The sequence below is a fragment of the Fukomys damarensis genome, unplaced genomic scaffold (assembly GCF_012274545.1).
Source record: "Fukomys damarensis isolate Sample0158 unplaced genomic scaffold, DMR_v1.0_HiC HiC_scaffold_13, whole genome shotgun sequence".
Lineage (NCBI taxonomy): Eukaryota > Metazoa > Chordata > Mammalia > Rodentia > Bathyergidae > Fukomys > Fukomys damarensis.
Genome location: NW_022900925.1, coordinates 35376500 through 35396298, shown reverse-complemented (window position 1 = coordinate 35396298; position 19799 = coordinate 35376500). Strand labels below are relative to the sequence as shown.

At 51.0% G+C, this 19799-nt stretch overlaps 1 protein-coding gene across 1 annotated transcript in view; it reads left to right on the top strand.

Annotated features, from left to right (window-relative positions):
• Positions 1–19055, top strand: part of Kpnb1 (karyopherin subunit beta 1) — a 29520-nt gene extending 10465 nt beyond the window's left edge. The window contains exons 3-20 of the mRNA XM_010620086.3: positions 573–725; positions 2079–2138; positions 2947–3036; positions 3367–3477; positions 4697–4798; positions 7282–7506; positions 8593–8784; positions 9231–9361; positions 10906–11053; positions 11521–11592; positions 12823–12967; positions 14068–14150; positions 14604–14711; positions 15036–15179; positions 15299–15404; positions 16140–16254; positions 16786–16947; positions 17842–19055. Coding sequence (XP_010618388.1) covers positions 573–725; positions 2079–2138; positions 2947–3036; positions 3367–3477; positions 4697–4798; positions 7282–7506; positions 8593–8784; positions 9231–9361; positions 10906–11053; positions 11521–11592; positions 12823–12967; positions 14068–14150; positions 14604–14711; positions 15036–15179; positions 15299–15404; positions 16140–16254; positions 16786–16947; position 17842 — 2148 coding nt within the window. The 3' untranslated portion in view covers positions 17843–19055. The remainder of the gene's footprint in view (positions 1–572; positions 726–2078; positions 2139–2946; positions 3037–3366; positions 3478–4696; positions 4799–7281; positions 7507–8592; positions 8785–9230; positions 9362–10905; positions 11054–11520; positions 11593–12822; positions 12968–14067; positions 14151–14603; positions 14712–15035; positions 15180–15298; positions 15405–16139; positions 16255–16785; positions 16948–17841) is intronic.
• Positions 19056–19799: the final 744 nt, after the last annotated feature.

Below are 19799 nucleotides of genomic sequence, written 5' to 3'. Positions count from 1 at the left end.
TTTTTTTTTTTTTTTTTGTACTGGGGATCAAACTCGGGTTCTTGTGCTTTCGAGGCAGGTTATGGAACCACTGAGCTAAATCCCCAGCCCATGTGGGCTTTTTTTCCACCATGCTGGGTTTGCCAACTCTTCTTGCATTGGTTTCACCCCTAGAGCCCCACAGCACAGTGTTACACGCAGCCCTCCCAGGGCTGTTGTCGCAAAGAAGTCGCCCCCGTCAAAGCATGGAGCCCACAGTGCTTGACCGTTCAGACCTACATGTCCCTAGTGCTGTGCTTAGGCGCTGATCCCTGGCCCTGGGCAAGACACCAGACTGCCATCTCCCTTTGTGCGGAAGGTGCCCTGGGTCCATACACTTGAGAGCCCCGAATTGGAGTTGATGATGAGCGTGTCGCAGTTGGGCTTCGGACTGCCAGCCCTTGGGAGATTGGCAGGTCCTGGCACTGCTGTCCCCGAGTGCAGGGTGGGAAAGATCACCAGGTCCTGGCACTCGCTGCGGATTTTGCGATTGAAGGGCTGCTGATGGGTAGGAGCTGGCTGTCAGGTTCACGGCGCTTCTTGTCTGGTTTCAGGACCCAGAGCAGCTACAGGATAAGTCCAATGAGATTCTGACTGCCATAATCCAGGGGATGAGGAAAGAAGAGCCAAGCAATAATGTGAAGCTAGCTGCTACGAATGCACTCCTGAACTCGCTGGAGTTCACCAAAGCCAACTTCGACAAAGAGGTTGGTTTCCTCCAGTAGACGCCCTGGTACAGAGGCCGCGCCGCCCCGCGCCGGTAGAGTTCCTAGAGGTGGTGTTGGGAAGTTGTGTAGAAGCTTCGCTCTCTGTTCTGGTTGAGTTTTGTGTGGGGAGACATGGCATGAAGTAGATATTTGCCATTCTCATCGGGCACATGAAGTGTTTGTCCTAAGAATACTTCCCCCATCCTTTTTGCCCCTTGTGACAGGTTCTCCGTAAGTCATTAAGTTACCCAGGTTGGGGTCAGATTTGGAATCCTGCCTCAGCCTCTGAGAGCTGGGACAAGATGTGTGTGCTGCTGTACCTGGCTCTGTTTGAAGTGTGATAAAATATATGTAATGTAACATTTACTGGCTCAGCCAGAGGCACTGGTGCACACCTGTCATCCCACCTACTCAGGAGGCTGAGCAGGAGTTCAGTAAGTTCCAGGGCAACCTGGGCCACTTGGCGGGGACCCTGTCTTGAAATAAAAGGAGGACATGGCGTGAGCGCACAGCGCCTCTAAGGTCCATCCCCAGCCCCACCAACAGAACGAAGATAAAAGCAAACCCTGTTGAGGCGTGTGGCCAAGTGTGCGTCCACAGTTACGGGACTGTGTTCAGAGCTTCGAGCATCTCCGCAGTTTTCCCCCGTCGTGCCCTGTTCCTGTGAATTTGCCTGCCTTAGACCTCAGGTGTACGTGGAGTCTGGCAGCGCTGCACATTTCACTGCGCGGCATGTCTCGTGGTTGGCCCAGGTGGCGGGAGGTGCCGGGGCTCGTCTCGGAGTGGGCAGCGTTTCCTTGTGTATTTGCCGTGTTTGCGAGGTCTAAGAAGGCAGAGCGTGCACCTCTCTGCTCGATTTGAAACGAGGATTTCCTTTTGAACTTTAAAAGGGGGAGAGCAGCAAATGAAGTTCATTGCTCAACACATTTGATACAGATTTTCCATCTTCCCCGAAACAAATTTGGTCTCTGAAATAAAGCAGATGTTTGGAATTCTCAATTTTAATAAATGCAAGCTGGCTGCTTTTCCTACATGAAGGTTGTTTTTCTTGTAACTATTTTTACCTGACCTTTTGGCCTACATTCTCCTGTCAGCTTCTTCCTGAAGCCCTGTTAGCGAAGGTCATGTTGAGGATTAAAGGATTAGGCCTTCGTCTAGGGCCAGTCCGTAGCAGACACTGAGGGAACTTCAGGCCTCCCTAGTGCCCCCTTCGCCTCCAGGAAGCGTCATAGGGCCACGCTGGGCTTGCACAGGGGCCTAAGGGATGAAGGGTTTTCTCTGCAGAGAGAATCTGGAAATCTTTATGTGTGGTTTTTGTCTCCTAATTCTCTTTTGTCTTCATTCTTCCTGCAGTCCGAAAGGCACTTTATCATGCAGGTGGTCTGTGAAGCCACCCAGTGTCCAGATACGAGGGTAAGTGAGGCCACGTGGGAAAATGTCTCTCACACCTCCCTGGGCGGTGCAGCTGTCATACAGAGCTTGGAACCTTGGAGAATCAATGGGTTTAAGAAGCAGGTGTGACAGATTGTTCTTCTCCAATGTATTAGAAGAGAGAACAGTCCTTTTGTTTTATTGGTACTGGGGATCGAACTCAGGACCTCGCGTCGCGCTTGCCAAGTAGATGTGTTGCCCCTGAGCTAATCCCCAGCCTAGAGAATGGTATTCTTGGAAGACCGGAAATAAACATCCTCTTGAAAGGCTTTTCAGGAGGCCAGCAGCAGGAGTACAGGTTCAAGGCCAAAGAGGCCACAGCGAGGCCCTGTCTCAAAAGTGGGGCGTGGCGGGGCTGGGGACGCAGTTCAGTGGTAGAGTGGCAGTGCACGCTTCCCAGTCCTGCAGCAAAGGGGGTGGTTTAAGGGAGAAACGGTTTGCTCCACGCTGCTATTTTATTGGTTGCCATGGGCCATTCAGGTGGCCGTTTTCCACTGTAGTCACTGTAGCAGTTTTGCTATTGCTGTAACCAAAACTTGTAGTGCTTGAAACTGGCGAAAGTAGCGTCTTCAGTCTGAACGGCATTAGTGAGTTTAGTCCTGCCATGGGTTCCCAAGGCATCTGCGAAGGAAGAACAGTGAAATGTAGGAATGGATGATGGAAATTGTAGGGTGAGATTAATTTGGGGCGATAACGTGAACTACGCCTGCTGTTAGATCGTGGGCACACTGGTGTCCGCCTTCACAAACGGCACTGCTGTTTTAGTAAGTTATTCACTCTCTTCTTAAAGGTACGAGTGGCTGCTTTACAGAATCTGGTCAAGATAATGTCCTTGTATTATCAGTACATGGAGACCTACATGGGTCCTGCTCTCTTTGCAGTGAGTATTTTATGTGATTTATGGCTGGCAGCTAATTTCGGGACTCGTCATTCTTCTTAGTTGTCTTATAATGTTGAAATTTTGCATTTAACGTTATGAAATACCTTGAGTCTGAGTATTATGTGATATTTCCAAAAAAAAGTTTGCTGTCTTTGTGATGCTTAAAGGGATGCTATTTTGAAAATAGTTTTCCTCTTTTTAACCTTCATTTCAGAACTGACTTTTTACAAATTGTGTTTTTGAAACCTGAATGGAATGTCGGATTAAAGAAAGGGTCTAAGGTGAATCAGTACTTAGCTGGGCCGGGGGTGTTGTATTTTCTCTCCTAAGATCACAATTGAAGCCATGAAAAGCGACATAGATGAGGTGGCCCTGCAAGGGATAGAATTCTGGTCCAATGTCTGCGATGAGGAGATGGATTTGGCCATCGAGGCTTCTGAGGTGAGCCTGGGAAAGGGTCGCTGTCCTTTTGCCCAGCCGTTGCCGTTGCCGTTGCCGGGTGGAAGCCCTCACACACCGAGACAAGTTGGTAATGAGGCAGCTGTGTTCCTGCTGGTTCTGGGCGGGACTTACTTACTGCTGGTGGTTACTGCTGTGGACACCAGGGGGCAGCAGGCAGGCAGTTTATACAGGGGACACCTGATGCTGAAATTTGCTTTCTCTCTTTTTGGTGCGGGGGTTGAGACAGGGTCTCACTATGTAGTGAGACTGACCTGGAACTCACTATGTAGCCCAGGCTGGTCTGAACTCCCAGCGATCCTCCTGCCTCAGCCTCCCAAGTGCTGGGATTAAAGGTGTGTGCCACCACGCCCGGCTTTGAAATTTACTTTCTCAAGTTCTGTAGTACAGGCTGAGTGTGGTGGCACAGGCCTGTAATCCCAGCACTGGAGGCTGGGGCAGGAGGCTCATCACGACTTTGAGGCCAGCCTAGGTTGCATAGTGAGTGAAGCTGAGCCCAGCCTACACAGCAAGGCTCTGTCAGTAAAAACAAACGACACAAAAAAAACAGAACAAAAAGACCAAAGCCCTACAACAAGCTTAATATGTATAATTGATAGTTTATGGATGCTAGTGAAGGAGTCTCACGTGGGAAACAGTTATTCTGTACTTGAAATTAAGCTTTGTTTGCAACCTTGTCTGTCTCTGTACACAATTTCTGAAAATACAGCTTTATTTTTGGCATCCTTATGTAAACTTTGTGCATCTCTTGATTTCAAAGAGCACTAGATGTCAGGTTGTTAAGCTGCATTGAGCTGGTGGGGAAAAAATGTAATTCTTAAGGGTTGCTTTGGTCTTTTAACAAAGATGGCACTTACGGCCTGAAAGAATTTCATTGGAGCAGACCCAAAAGTCAGCAACTTCAGCTGGTGAATGCTAGCTGGGTGTGGTGCCGCACACCTGTGATTCCAGCCACACCAGGAGTCAGGCCAGGAGGGTTGCAGGTTGAAAACCAGCCTCAGCAACTCAGATGTCTGATGTAGCTCAGTGGCAGAGCACTTGATTTAACACGCTCAAGACCCTGGGTTCCATCTCTAATACCTGGGAAGGGGAGAAGAGCACAGAGGACATTGGCCTCTGTCCCTATGTCTGTTACCCTGGGCAGCTCTGATTGTGCCCTTGGTTTGCTTTCGGCTAACGTTTGCTTTGCCTTTCTCCTCAGGCAGCAGAACAAGGACGGCCCCCTGAGCACACCAGCAAGTTTTACGCCAAGGGAGCCCTACAGTACCTGGTCCCCATCCTCACGCAGACACTAACTAAGCAGGTGAGGCTCTCCCCGCCCCCCCGGGTGGGCTGTGAAGCCTCAGAGTGGGTTGGTTTGCTGTGGACCGGTTTCCATGGAGGAGCTTGGCAGCCGGTGCACTGGCTGACGCTCCGCTCCGTGGTAGATGACTCAGGAGCGGCGGGGCTGGGCCTGCTCGATCCCCCAGGCTCTGAGTTGTCTGTGGAGAGCAGGGTCTCAGTATCTCAAGAGACTTGATTTGTAACAAAGCCACTCCCTGCTGCGGTTTCCTGAAGGCCACCAATAGGAGAGATGTTTTCAGGAAAACGGCAGTAAGGAAGAGGCTGGGGAGAGATATCTGGGATATCTTCGTGAATTTTTGGGATGCATTGTTTTTTTAAGTGCTGATGAGGTTGGATACAAGTTACTTGGTGAGGAATTGCAGCCTGTGAAAAGGAGCTTCTGATCCTTCAAGTTGGTTAACATCTGGGGCAGAATAAAACTAGGGCTGTCTGTAGCTCCAAGACTAGTGCACAACTGTAGGAGCTTTTTGCTGTGAAGGTGTCTCATGCTTGCTGCTCTCTTGCCTTTCGAGGTGGCATCTGGGGAGACTTCCTGCCACCTCACCTTTCCTGGTATGTGTGAAATAACACCGAAGGTCTGGTGGTGCCTGGGAGATCAGGGATGGTAACTGGGCGTGCTAGAAAATTTCTTTGTACACAGAAGTCTAACTTTCTGGGGACAGATCTGTCAGTAGTCTCTGATCACCAGAGATTGGCTTGGTTTGAAATGGACTGAGTGTTCCTTGAGTTCTTTTTCTATTTATTAGGCTTTTATTTCCCCCATTGAATTTTCATCTCTTTTTTTCAGTTTCACAGTGGCTACTTGCATCTTTTAATATTTTTGCTTTTGTATGTTTTCTGCTTTTCTTACTTGAGAACAAAAGTTTTTTATGTGTGTGATTTTTCTGAAGCAGCACGGGTGACTTGAGTGGTTGTGCTGGGTGACTGAGTACAGTGCGAAGGTGGACCTGAGCTGGGCGTAGTGTGCATGGCTAAAACCCCTGTACCGAGGGAGGTGGCGGCGCAGGGTTGCAAGTTCAGCGCCCACCTGGGCAGTGTGATACAGCTCAGTGGTAGGGTGCCTGGGCTTGATCCCCAGCATTGCAAACAGAAGTCACACCTGGGTCCTAAATTAAAAGGACAATCTGAGTAAGATGTGCCTCATGCTTTTCCTTTCTGATCGTACTGGGGATTGAACGCAGGCCCTAGTGCTGTACCACTGAAGTACATCCCAATCCTTTTCGTTTATTTTATTTTACTTTTTGTTTTTTTATACTGGGGACCAAACTTGGCACCTTGAGCCTGTGATGCAGGCAGTGGAACCACTGAGCTAAATCTCCGGCCTCAGTCCTTTTTTATTTTGAAACAGTCTCAGTTGCTCAGGCTGGAGTAGGACTTGCCATTCTTACTGCCTTAGCTTCTCAGGTACCTGGGATTCCAGGTGTTCTTTAGCACACTCCTTGCTTTTTTGTTTTTGTTTTTTGAGACAGGGCCTTGTTATTTCAGGCTGGCCTCAGACCACTGAGTTGCCCAGGCTATTCTAGAACTCCTGGTTATTCTCCTGCGTCAGCCTCCCAAGTGCTGGTGTTACAGGTCTGTGCCACCACACCTGGCCTCCCTTTTAACTTTTAATTTTTATTATTTATTTTTAGCACTAATGAGGATTGTGAACCCCAGGGATTCACACATGGCAGGCAAGTGTCCTGCCACTGAGCCACACATCTCCAGCCCTATTTTGCTTTTGTATTTTTGCGACAGCGTGTCACTAAGTTACCGGGCTGGGTTTGAAGTTTCCATAGCTGACCTCCTGCGTCAGCCTCCTGAGTACTGTGGTTTACAAGTGTGGGCTACCACCCCCAGTCCTACTCGCCTCCTTTTTCTTTTTTTTTTTCTCGAGACAGGGTCTCTCTCTAGCTCAGGCCAGCCTCGAACTCACTATGTAGCCCAAGCTGGCCTCGAACTCACAGTGATCTGTCTGCCTCGGCCTCCCAAGTGCTGGTATTACGGGCATGTGCCACCACGCCCAGATCCCAGCTCCCCATTTTATTTCATTCTTGCTGTTCAGTGAAGTTTGCCATATATGGTACCAAGGAGAATCTTTGTCTCTGAGCCTCAACTTAACAAGGCCTATGAGGTGTTGAGTCTTTGAAAGAGATTAAAAAATAAGTTTGGTGATTTTTTTTTTTTTTATTCTTGCTGCTGGTTTTTTTTTTGATTCCAGAGATCGAACTCGGGTTCTTGGGACTTGGCAGGCAGGTGGTGGAACCACTGAGCTAAATCCCCAGCCCAAGACAGGGTCTTGCTCTGTAGTTCAGGCTGTCTTTGAACTCACTTTGTAACCCAGGCTGGCCTCCCAGTGCACAGCCAATTCCCCTGCCTCAGCCTCCCTCAGCCGAGCGCCTCCAGGCCTGGCAAAAGTAGTGATTTGAACAGCAGCTCACCCAGTCTCTCGCTGCCTCTCAGGACGAAAATGATGACGACGATGACTGGAACCCCTGCAAGGCTGCTGGGGTGTGCCTCATGCTGCTGTCCACCTGCTGCGAGGACGACATCGTGCCGCACGTCCTCCCCTTCATCAAGGAGCACATCAAGAACCCGGACTGGCGGTACCGGGATGCTGCGGTGATGGCTTTCGGCAGCATCCTGGAAGGTCCGGAGCCCAGTCAGCTCAAACCACTAGTTATACAGGTACAGTGGGGTGGGAGCGCAAACCGGAGTAGTGACGGTTCCGACCTTTTCCTCGAGTATACCGTTATGTTTAGAAACAGTCATTCCAGAGAGTCATGCTGTTGGTAAGGGTAACATTTTTTATATACTTTTTTTAAGGTACATAATTCTTTTTTTGTTTTTGGAACCAAGGATTGAACTCAGGACCTTGTGCTTGCCAGGCAAGCAGTGGAACCACTGAGCTAAATCCCTAGCCCCAATTCTTTTTTGATTTTCTCACCACATTGGGGATTGAGTCTGGTGTCTTACACATGCTGTGTGGTAAGCAGTCTCCACTGTGCTTCCCCTTAGCCCTTCTTAAAGGCAGGGTCTTGCCAAGTTGCCCAGGCTGGCCTCAAAGTTTAAACCTCCTTTCCTCAGCCTCCCAGGTAGCTAAGATGATTAAGTGTGTGCCATGTGCCTCACAATTTTTATTTATTTATTTTGCTTTTTTGAGACAGGGTCTGACTATGTAGTTGAGGCTGACCTGGAACTCAATATGTAGCCCAGGCTGGTCTGGAAATCACAGTGATCCTTTTGCCTCGGCCTCCTGAGTGCTGGGATTACAGGCGTGCGCCACCACACCCGGCTGCCTTGCAATTTTTGATGAGAGGATTATTATTCCACGCTTTGGGTGACATTGCCAGTGGTGTAGGGCTGAGTGTTTGGCTGATCTGAGGGACACAGGATGTGTTATACTTGTATTTCATGCGTGCAGAGTGTAGCCTGATTCCGTCGTAACTGCATGATGGCGTCTTAGGCCTGAGTCACTCAGAGTAAAGTGCAGGAAATTTGTCCCAGACTTTACATTGAATCTTGGCGTTTGGTGAGGTGAGCAGGGCTTTCTCACATTACACTGGTGTGATTTGATATTTCAGAAATGTCTTTGAGTTAAAGTTCCATCTTACGTCAGTATTTCTCCATGGTAGCTGGCGTCCTCATGAATCTTTTTTGGGGGTTTCCGGGGATCGAACTCAGAACCTTGCGCTTGCAAGGCAGGCGTGGTGCCACTGAGCTACATCCCGGGCCAACATGAGTTTTCACCTTTGTTCTCCGACTGTGTTTTAGGCTATGCCCACCCTAATAGAATTAATGAAAGACCCCAGCGTGGTCGTTCGAGACACAACTGCGTGGACGGTGGGCAGAATTTGTGAGCTGCTCCCAGAAGCTGCCATCAACGACGTGTACTTGGCGCCCCTGCTGCAGTGTCTGATCGAAGGCCTCGGTGCCGAGCCCCGGGTGGCTTCCAATGTGTGCTGGGTAAGGGCTCTTTTCCCGGTGCGATGGGAGTGGCTGAGCCGTTGGCAGGAAGGTAGGAGGTGAAGGAGGCAGTGCATTGCTTTCCTGGAAGGCTCTGAGTGTTGCCGACTTTCTCACGTCCTGGACTGAAATGTGGGGGAGACGCAAATGCAGGAGCTCTTGGGACCTGTTGACGCTTGGTGCAGGCTCCTGAGGCACCTAGAGCAGTCATGGGGAGACCCAGCAAGGAGACCTCTTCCTTGATTTGCTTAGGGACCAAAAGCTTTGACTAAGGTACAATCTGAGAAAGGGGCAGGGGGGGAGGAGGATAGGCGGCCCGGGCACTGAGCCAGCGTGGGCCCCTGGAGCCTCCGAGCAGCGATCTCTGTGCTCTCAGGTGGAGGGGAGCAAGTGTGGTGACTGCAGCCGGCTCTCTTGACTGATGCTGTAATTCGCATGCGTTTCAGGCTTTCTCCAGTTTGGCTGAAGCTGCTTATGAAGCTGCTGATGTAGCCGACGATCAGGAAGAACCCGCCACCTATTGCTTATCGTCTTCGTTTGAACTCATAGTTCAGAAGCTCCTGGAGACCACAGACAGGTGACCACCAGCCCGCAGAAGGGAGTGTGGGCTTAGAAATGTCATAGGATAGGCTCTGTGGGAATTAAAGGAAGTTTATGGTGCACATTGATGATTTAAGTAAAGGAGAGAGGGAAGGAGAAGTGGAGACTATGCCTACCTTTGAATTGTCTGGTTTACAGTTACAATCTTAGTCTCTTTCTCTGCTTCAGAGAGGAAGTGATTGGAGCGTTCTCTTCAGTGTGCTGTTGCTGGATCACAGCCAGTGTTGGTTTGGTTTGTTTTGGTTTGGTTTGGTTTTTTGAGACAGGATCTCACTGTGTAGTTGAGACTGACCTGGAATTCACTATATAGCCCAGGCTGGTCTCGAACTCACAGTGATTTGATCCTCCTGCCTCAGCCTCCTGAGTGCTGGGATTACAGGCCTGCACCACCACGCCCGGCCAAAACTTTAGATTTTGGGGGGTGGGTACCGGGGATCGAATTTGGGTCCTTGTGCTTACGAGGCAGGCAGCAGAACCACTGAGCTTAACCCCCAGCTTACAGCCAGTGTTTGAGTGGTGTAAAGTGGAATGGTGGCACCATTCAGTAGGAGTTGAATTGCCACCCAAATCACTGTTTGTGATGCTGGACACTGGATGCAGAACTAGAGTTTGGGTACACCTTTGAGTCGTTCCTGTTTGATGCACGCATTACCTCAGGTCAAGCCGTGAGCAGAGTGACCCCTCAGGAAGGCATGAGCCTTGGGTCTTCCGTGCTTAGCTAACTCATCCTTGCTCTGCTCAGGATTCTGTGCAGGCCTCCCTTGGAAGTGTGTGAAGAAAATCGCTTTACCTACCTGCCTCAGAGTTATGTATTAGTCAGGTTTTTGTCCGGTGACCGAGGACTTGAATAAAACTTTGAAAAGATAGATCTTGGCTTCCGGTTTCAGGGGTTTCAGTCCATGATTGGTGACTCCTTCCCTTGCTTTTAGGACTGTGGCTAGGCGGAAACTGCATGGTAGGAAGAGGAAACAGGAAAACTCACCTGGGGCAGTCAGGAAGCAGGTGATGAGACAGCCTGAGGGGAAGGTTAGGGACCGGAGGCACTCGCTTCGCCAAGCCCCTCCTGTTTCCCTCATCCCCCAGTCACCAGATCGTCATGGATGGACCCACTGAGGAGGTTAAGCCCCGGGGATCTGGTGGCCTCCCTAGTCCCTGTCTGTACGCGTTGTTACATGAATGCGTCCTTGAGGAATGTTGGTATTTAAGTTCGAACAGTGGGCAGGTGACCACTCGACTTGTCCACATGGGTCCTTTGCCATTTCAGCCCATTTTCCCCCTATTTCCCAAGTGGCCATTCTGAATTTTAACCAGGCCTGGAGATAAACATAGCCATTAGCTCAAAAGACTTTGAAATTTTTGGTTCTTAGATGTTGTGTCACCAGACTCAAGCCAAACAAACTCTTGTTGGTTTCTGGTTTCCTGTTTTTGGAGAGAGGGAAAATAGGTTGCAGCGATGTTTCCATCCTTTGTTCTCAGTCTGGATAGTCGAGGCTTTAAGATCTTGCTGTGTGTTCCTCACAGGCCCGATGGACACCAGAACAACCTGCGGAGCTCTGCGTATGAATCGCTAATGGAAATTGTGAAGAACAGTGCCAAGGATTGCTACCCTGCAGTCCAGAAAACGACTCTGGTCATCATGGAGCGACTGCAGCAGGTGCTGCAGATGGAGGTGAGGCTCGAGCGCCGTCTGCCGGGCGGGAGCAGTCCTGTGGCACAGCGCTCCTTTCAGGACTGCCGCTTCTTTTCCGCGTTAAAGGGAGTGTTTTCTCAGTTGTGAGAAACACAGCCTTGAACAAGGGCCTCTGTTGACTCCTCAGTCCCCGAAAAGAAAAGAAAAGAAAAAGCATCCCACACCTGTCATCCCAGCACTTGGGAGGCAGAGGCGGCAGGATTGCCATGGGTTCAAGTCCAGCCTGGGCTACAAACACGACACTCTGTCTTGGAGAAGAAAGAAGGAAAAACCCTGCCACTTAATGTTTGCCTCGCTTATCATAGCTCACTCATGCCTGTTACACCACGTATCTCCTGTGTGTTTTTACTTTGCTACATTAGCACCTGAAAAGGTTTTTAATGTTCCTTTGAGCCCCAGCAAAAGTGGATGTTTTTGTCAGAACTTGATGTTTTCTTCTTTCCTAGTCACACATCCAGAGCACATCAGACAGAATCCAGTTTAATGACCTCCAGTCTCTGCTCTGCGCCACGCTTCAGGTATGGCGGCCCTTTCTTTACCTCCTCCCTGGCTGGGGTCCCGGGGAGCCCTGCAGGGTGTGGGTGGCGCTCGCTGGCCGCCTGGGTCTTCAAATCCTAGTCTGTGGCTGGACGGGAGAGGGCTTTCTGCCTTCTGCCCTTGGCCGGAGCTCCCTGTGCGTCTTGGGCAGCATCAGGAAGGAGACGCCTCCGCGTGCTACCCCGCCAGCCGAACAGCCAGTCGGTGCCAGCAGCTTTCAGTGTGGGTTTTGTGAGATTGTCCAAGCCTGGGTTGGATGCACTTCTCAGCTGGGGCTCACCTGCCGTCATCTTTTGGAAGCTTTGCTGTCAGAGGCTTCAGTGCTGTTACATCATTACATGGCCTCCTGTTCACAGTGGAGGCTTTTTCAGGGGAGACAGGAAAAAAGGAAAATAAAATGTGGCTCTCAACCCAGAAAGCGGCTGAAGAGCTCTTCCCTTTTCTAGCAGAGAACAAAAGGGAAGCCCTGGAACTTGTCTGAAGCTAAAAGTAGGTGCCGGGTTCCAGCATTGAAGTGGCTGACTGGGCCAGCTTACCTCTGAGCTCCCTTTTGCCCAGACTGTTTCTAGGAGATGAATGTTAGGAAAGCGTCATTTCTTGTCAGACTGATGCAGGAGCGGTTCGGGGACAGGAGTTGAAGCAGAGGAACGAGGAGGGAGGTGGGACGAGGGTGTATGGAATCGGAAGGAATCGGGTGCCTTCCTGTTAGCGGGACCGTTTCTTAGCCATTGTGGTCACATAGCTGTTAGCCCAGCTGCTAGGAGGCTGAGGCAGGTGGACCACAAGTTTGAGGCCACCCTGAGCAACATAGTGAGAGTTTCTGCAAAGTCACAAGGGCTGGGTAGAGCTCAGTGGTGGAGTCCCCGCTCCTCATGAGTGCCACACACACAAGCAGTGGGAGTGCGCTGCCTGGACGCTGCCTCGAAATGGCTCGGGGTGCGAGAAGTGGCGCTTTTTGTTTGCTTTATGAGTAACAATGCCTAAAACGGCCTTTCGTGCTCAGATACTTGACTGTCACTCCTGTAAGAGTGCAGAGATCGCTTGGGGGACCTGTCCCACACACATAACTGCTGAGGAGCTGCAGTACAGAGGGTTGCGTTTCTGTTGCTGAGTTTGTACCTGTCCAGGGCCTCGTTGATTGGAGAGCAGGTGTGGTTTGAGAGCGGAGGGTTTGGACTGAGTGGATGCCTGACCCTTCGTTCCCTGCACAGAATGTTCTGCGGAAGGTACAGCACCAGGACGCTCTGCAGATCTCCGACGTGGTCATGGCCTCCCTCCTGAGGATGTTCCAGAGCACGGCCGGGTCGGGGGGCGTACAGGAGGATGCCCTGATGGCTGTCAGCACGCTGGTGGAAGGTCAGGGGCCAGGCGGGCCGGGCGGGGGTGCTCCTAGCCCGCGGACTTCTTCAGGGCCCTGTAACCGCCTCACCGGGCTCTGAGGAGACCCGGGCCACTTTGCAGCTAATATTATTTGCTTTCCAGGGGAAATTTAGCAAAGTTGTGTCCCTCCAAATTCCTTCTTCCTGTCTGACTCAACTTGTTTTATTGAGGTTTGGCTCCCATCAGGAGCAGCGGGGGCAAGCTTCCAGGGGTCACGCGGCACCTCCTGGTCTGGCTGTGTTACTTGGCCCCCTGACACATCACGGTGCCTGTGTGGGGTGGAATGCAGCATGGAGTGATTTATAGGAATTAAGTGATCCGCCCCCCCCGTGCTGAGGATCAAACTTAGGACCTCACACTTGACAGGCAGGCTTAGCGCCATAGAGCTGAATCACTGGCCCCGGTTTCTGATGCTTACGTGTCTGGCTATGCAGAATTGTGGTGGGGCGTATCAGACTTGCCTCTGAAGGGCCATTCACGGCACATTCCAGAGCACTTTAGAAGCCTAGAATGCTTCTTCAGGAGGACTTAGGCGTGTATTGCTGAGGCCATTACCTAAGGACCGCTCTCCTGAGAACCAGACCTATTTCTGGCAGAAAAACTGTGTGGCCAGCTGGCCTGGCAGCATGTGACACCTGGAAAGGACAAGGAAGTTAATTCTGGCTCCTGGGGTGGCTGCTTTCCCTGCCCGGGCCTGCCGTGCCCTTCTGGGAAGAACTGCCGGGCCGGGAGTAAAGCTGAAGACACTGTCACCAGGTGGGTGGGGACAGGAGGCAGTGTCCTAGGCTCAGTTCAGAATTAACTTGGAGTTCGTTAGGGCCATGCTACTTTGTTTCAGCCAAAATTACATTCCATCCTGTGGAGGGGTGGTACCGCCTGGGCATAGGAATCAGGCCAGCAGTTATAAACCCTGCTGCTTCGAGACCCGCCTTCATCTTGATGGCGGAGACAGCGGTCGGGTCCTGTCCACCCATCCTGCCTGGAGCGAACACACTTGAGGAGGTCTGGGCTGGTTACCGTGCTCATCTCTGACGTCCTCTGCTGTCGTCATTAGCTAATAGTTTGTTTCATTACAGTGTTGGGTGGCGAATTCCTTAAGTATATGGATGCCTTTAAACCCTTCCTGGGCATCGGATTGAAAAACTATGCTGAGTACCAGGTGGGATATGCTCTTTTCCAGTAACCCATTTGGTTATCACCGCGTTGTATTTCTCGTCTCTAACTCACGGTCACCTTAGCACAGTCAGGTTCTGGTGGACTCCGTATTTGTACCTTGGCGCTGTGTGTTGTTGCCATATCTGAACCAGGAGTCTGCAGTGCAGGGTGTGGACTCCCCCAGAGACAAGGACCCCGGGCGACTGCAAGGGCAGCTCCAGAGCCCTGCCGTCTGCACCCCTTGAGAGCAGAGCCCTCTTTAAACCCCCGCTCTGCCCCGCCATCCCCGGCGAATAAACACTGCTACCAAAGTGACGTTTCCAGTGGTCCTCCTTCCCTTCCTGCCCTTTCAGTTGTTAAATGAACTGATCACAGCTGTGGGGCAGGTCATGTAAAAGCCACACCTAACCCTGTGGCAGCCTTCTCTGTCTGGAGGTAACTTCTTGGTTCCTCGCAGGTTTGCCTGGCAGCAGTGGGCTTGGTGGGAGACCTGTGCCGGGCCCTGCAGTCCAACATCTTGCCCTTCTGTGACGAGGTGATGCAGTTGCTGCTGGAGAACTTGGGGGTGAGTGTCACACGCACTGGGGAGCCAGGCTTCCGAGGGGCTCCAGTCCGTCACGGGGAGCCGCGAGTGCAACTCCTAGAATGTTGGCTACGGCCTTACTTACAAAGAAGAGAATTGTTTCTTTTCACAGGTTATTCTAAAGTTTGCGATGTCGCTGAAAGGAATTTGTGTTCTACTTGGGAGGAAAAAAAACAAAATATAAAGGAAAAGATATTTCATCTTACTATCCAACAACAGCCATTGATTTTTGTGTCCAAAGTTTCTAGAATCTTGGGACCAGATGTATTTTGGCGTTTATTAATTCGGTGTTTCTATTCTTGCCAGAATGAGAATGTCCACAGGTCTGTGAAGCCGCAGATTCTCTCGGTGTTTGGTGACATTGCCCTTGCGATTGGAGGAGAGTTTAAAAAGTACCTAGAGGTTGTATTGAATACTCTGCAGCAGGCCTCCCAAGCTCAGGTGGACAAGGTAAGCCTGGTGTCGCGCTGCCCATGAGGTCCAGCTGTCACTGGAGAAGGGCGACTTGGGGCAGACGACGCCCTGCAGGTGAGTGGCCTGACGGAGCTTTGCTGTGTCGTCTCTTCCAGTCAGACTATGACATGGTGGATTATCTCAATGAGCTCAGAGAGGGCTGCTTGGAAGCCTACACCGGCATCGTCCAGGGATTGAAGGGCGACCAGGAGAACGTGCACCGTTAGTATACAGCCCGCTGCCCTAGCCCCTGGCCATTGTGCACTTGGCCACATGCGGTGTCTTACCTGCCGTTGTCACTAGGGAACTGGCATCTGCTACTCAAAGGAGGGGAGTGAGTAGCGTGTGCAGATGTAGGTGGTCGTGTTTCTTCTCTCCCTTTCTTTGCCTTGCCCTCCTTGCCTCAGCCTCTGTCAGAATTGCGTAGGCTTGCGCCGCTACACCTGGCTGTCTCTCGTTCCTTCCTTTCTTGAGACAAGGTGTCCCTGTTAGTCCAAGTCAGTGTGGCATCCAGTGTGCAGCCCGGGCTGGCCTCGAACTGCAGTGGTCCCCTGCCTCGGCCTCCTGAGTGCTGGGATCACAGGGGGGGTGCGTGACCACGCCCCGCTTATCTTGAGTTTCGGGAGCAGTACGAGAAACAAGGTCCAGCAAGGGTGTTCAGCGAAAAGTGCCGAAGTGCTGATTGCTTCTGTACCGACCAAGAGCAGCAGTTGTTGAGCGACCCCGCCCCGCGTGCTGCTGTTCCTGGTGGGGAGATATTTGTGCTGAACCTCCCGAGGATCGAGGGTGCACTGTCTGCGTAGAGAAGAGGAATTTTGGCTTCTTCTGGGCCTGCAGAGTGACGCCCTGCCCTGAGGAAGAGTAGCTGGGGTCCATGAGTGGGAACTATGTGAGCGCGGAGCAGCCGGCACAGGGCCACCTCACTTAGCGCCCACTGCCCTTGTCTTTGTCCCCCAGCGGATGTGATGCTGGTGCAGCCGAGAGTAGAGTTTATTCTGTCTTTCATCGACCACATTGCTGGAGACGAGGATCACACAGATGGAGTCGTGGCCTGTGCTGCTGGCCTGATAGGGTGAGCGGAACCCGCTTCCGGGCGCTGGGAGAGCAGTGTGGACGTCAGGCCCCAGCCCCCTCTGCGGTGTGGTTTTATTTTGTTCATGGGAGTAGTTCAGGAGGGCCTTACAGGTGCCAGGCAAGTACTGTGCCGCTGCGCTGCCTTCCTGGCCCACAGGAGGTGGCCTTCTGCAGCCCACAGTCAGGTTTGGGCCCTCATGAATGACGGCTGATTCCTCCCAAAGCCTCCGGAGCAGTCACTTCTCCCTGCGAAATGCTGGTGTTGGCCAACAAATCGCATCTGTTTCGTGTCCTCCGAGCATTGCTGAGGCATTTTTAGACGCTGGTCTTCGGCCATTCTGAATTTCAGTGTGAATTAGTAGTTAACCTTGGGGCGAGTCACCCTGCCCACGTGACAGCTCATGTACCTGCAAGAGCTTTCCCGGGCTAGAAAGTGGGGGTGCTGGGAAGCCTGCAGCCAGCTCCACGCCACTCGGGTGCCTGTCGCGGTGGGCCAGGCGCTCATGCCCTTGTGTGTCGGTTTGCACAGGGACTTATGTACAGCATTCGGGAAGGATGTACTGAAATTAGTAGAAGCTCGGCCGATGATTCATGAACTGTTAACTGAAGGACGGAGATCGAAGACGAACAAAGCAAAAACCCTTGCGACATGGGCAACTAAAGAACTGAGGAAACTGAAGAACCAAGCTTGGTAAGCTCCCGTCCCCGCCACCCTCTCCAGCTGTCTGAGGCAGAGAGTGGTTCCGTAGGCCCCTCGGAGAGGGCTGCCTTGGTGCATTTTGTTCGCGCTCTCTCCCGCGTAGGTGATTCTCAGTCAGCCCTTTGTACTAGTGGAAGTCGGGCAGCCTCAGTCTTTTCTTAGCCAGATATTTGATGATGGAGAACAGAACTTTGAAGGCCAAGGCTGAATTCCAAAATGTTCCGGGCTCCAGTAAGACCATTGGCAAAGGCATCTTCCTGTGACCCTCCTTGTACTCCCGCTTCCTTGTGCCCTCTGGCAGGGAGAGTGCAGAGGTGAACTCAGGACTGTGCACTTGCCGGTCAAGTGCTCTACTCCTGAGCTACGCCCTCAGCCGTACTCTCTTCTCTTCGTGTGTGCACGTGTGCTAGAGGTTGAACCCGGGGCCTTCACACTGAGCTGTATCCCAGCTCTGTTACATTTTTATTTGAGACAGGTTCTTGCTAAGTCTCCTGTGTTGGCCTCAAACTTGTGGCCTTCTCGCCTCAGCCTCCCAAGTGCAGGGTTTCCAGGCATGCGCCACCTCTCCTGGCCTTGTCTCTTTACTGCAGAGCTGCGGAAGGACCCGTCACGGGCGTCTAATCCCTGCTCTGGAACAAGAGTTCCCCCATCTCCAACTCCTCTGTTACTACCATGCTGTAAAGGTCACCTTCGAGCTGGCTGTTTGAGTTTTATTTTCTTCCCTAACTTCCAGTGTAGGTGCCAGTGAGGGCAGACAGGTGGCCCCCAGGAAGAACGGTTGTCTGATCGCGTTGTCTGGGGACGCTTCGTTTTGCAGCATTTGGGTGTTGGAACTCTGTGGGAATCTGCTCTCAGAATTAACGTCTTGTTCCTGTCTGTTTCCAGATCTGTTACCATTGGGACGATAACCTGAGACCCCCACTGGAAATCTCCAATCTTTTGAAAAACCCGGAAGTGAGGAGTGTGCACGGATGCTGAGTGTTTGGGAGTGAGAGGATGCGTGAGTGAGGCTTGAAAACACCATATTGAGAATCCTGCCGCAGCAGCCGCCGCCGCAGCCACCAGCAAGCAGCGCTGTTAGTGAGCTAAGTAAGCACTGACTTCTAGGAAACCCCCGACGCCAGCCGTCTGGAGGAGAGGAGCGGAGTGATGGATTTGCTGGCTGTGGAAGCTGTCTTCCCAGTGGAGGCTAGGACTAGCTTTCCTGTCTCTTGGCCGGTGCCGAGTGCAGGGCTGGTTTGGGAGAAGAGAAGGGACTGGGCTCAGCTGTGGCGCTGTGTCATAAAAGGCGGCCTCGGCCTGTAGTACTGCGCTGCTGCGGAGAAAGAGAAAGACGGTCCTGGGCCCAAGCCCGCTTCGCTGTTCGCTGTTCCTCTGCCACGTGGTACCGTCTGCCTGGCTGGCGGGAGGAGGAGGGCGGGGCTTTAGGTCGGAGAATGAGTGTGCGTGAGTGCGGCGGTATCCACATTCTCAACTTCAAGTCATTGCAGTTTCTTTTTCCCAGAAAACAAGGGTTAGATGTTGCATTTCATAGATGTTGCATTTCATAAACTAACCGAAGTTCTGTCTACTGATGCAGCACAAGAGGTGTTTTTAAAAAAAAAAAAAAAAAAAAAAGGAAAGACGCTCTCTAGGTTTGGTTTTTCTTTTTTTTTTTTTCTTTTTCTTTTTTTTCTTTTCTAGTTATCCTAGGGAAAACACTGATGCACAGTCAGCTCCTACCCTGTCTCCCACAGGCGCCTTTCCTGATGATGATCTGGTTCAACTGTGAATGTAGAAGGGGGAGGGGGGAGAAAGAACTCTGTGGAGTTAGAGGATATAGAAAAACAAAAATGCAGACGTCAAAGACAAAGAAGCCACAGCCCACACCAAATTTTACATGGTCAAAATTGGCAGGACAAAAGCAAAGCTCTCTCCTGACTTGTATCGTGGCAGTCTGAATGCCCCCCAAAAATTGTGCCAAAGAGTTTAGAAAACAAATATACAATAAAAGTAAATAGACACACACAAAACAGCCAACTTCAGGTAACTATTTTGGATTGCAAATGAGGATAAATTTAATGTTCAAACAATCTGATAATATAACCATTTCGAAACTGCTTGGCCTTCTGTTCTCTTTTATTTGATTGACTGCAATGCGGTATTGGTCTATTGCTGCACTTTCAAAACCAACTAACCGACAAAATGAAAAGCAAAGCATAGAATCTGTGTGTGTGTCTATAGGCGCACTGACTAGAACTCTTGCGATGAAATGGCACTTGAAAAGGGTTCTAATCTTCCACTGAAGTTGAATATAAATAAAACGGTGTCAAACATTCCCCTGCTCACACGCTTTAGCATTTTTTAAAAGTGTGATGTGCTGTGATGATCATAAATCAGAATATTTTCCCTTTTGCAAGGGGAACAGGGCACCCTGAATCTTAGACTCTCAGCAATAAGGGATGTCAGTGAGCTTTGTCCCCTCTGGGTTTTGCAGATAGTTGGGAGTTCTTTTGCTGGCATTTTGAATATGCTGCTTTGGAAAACGGAGGAAGTGTTGAAATTGCTTCCTGGTAATTGGAGGTTTGAAAAACAAGACCTCGTGCCCACTTTCGTCCCCATCCCAGCTAGAAGTGTGGGCTTGTGTTTTTCTCCATCTCTTGCTCTGCCTTCCCCTCCCTCCCCGTCCAAGCCTTCCATTCCCGAGTGGGATTGGCTCGGTTGTGCCCATCCACACGGCAGCATCTCTAATAGCTCTTGTACAGGGTATCAGATATTGTGCCTTTTGGTGCCAGGTTCAAAGTCAAGTGCCGATCTATGAACCAGTGTACAAAAAAAAAAAAAAAAAAAAAAAAAAAAAAAAC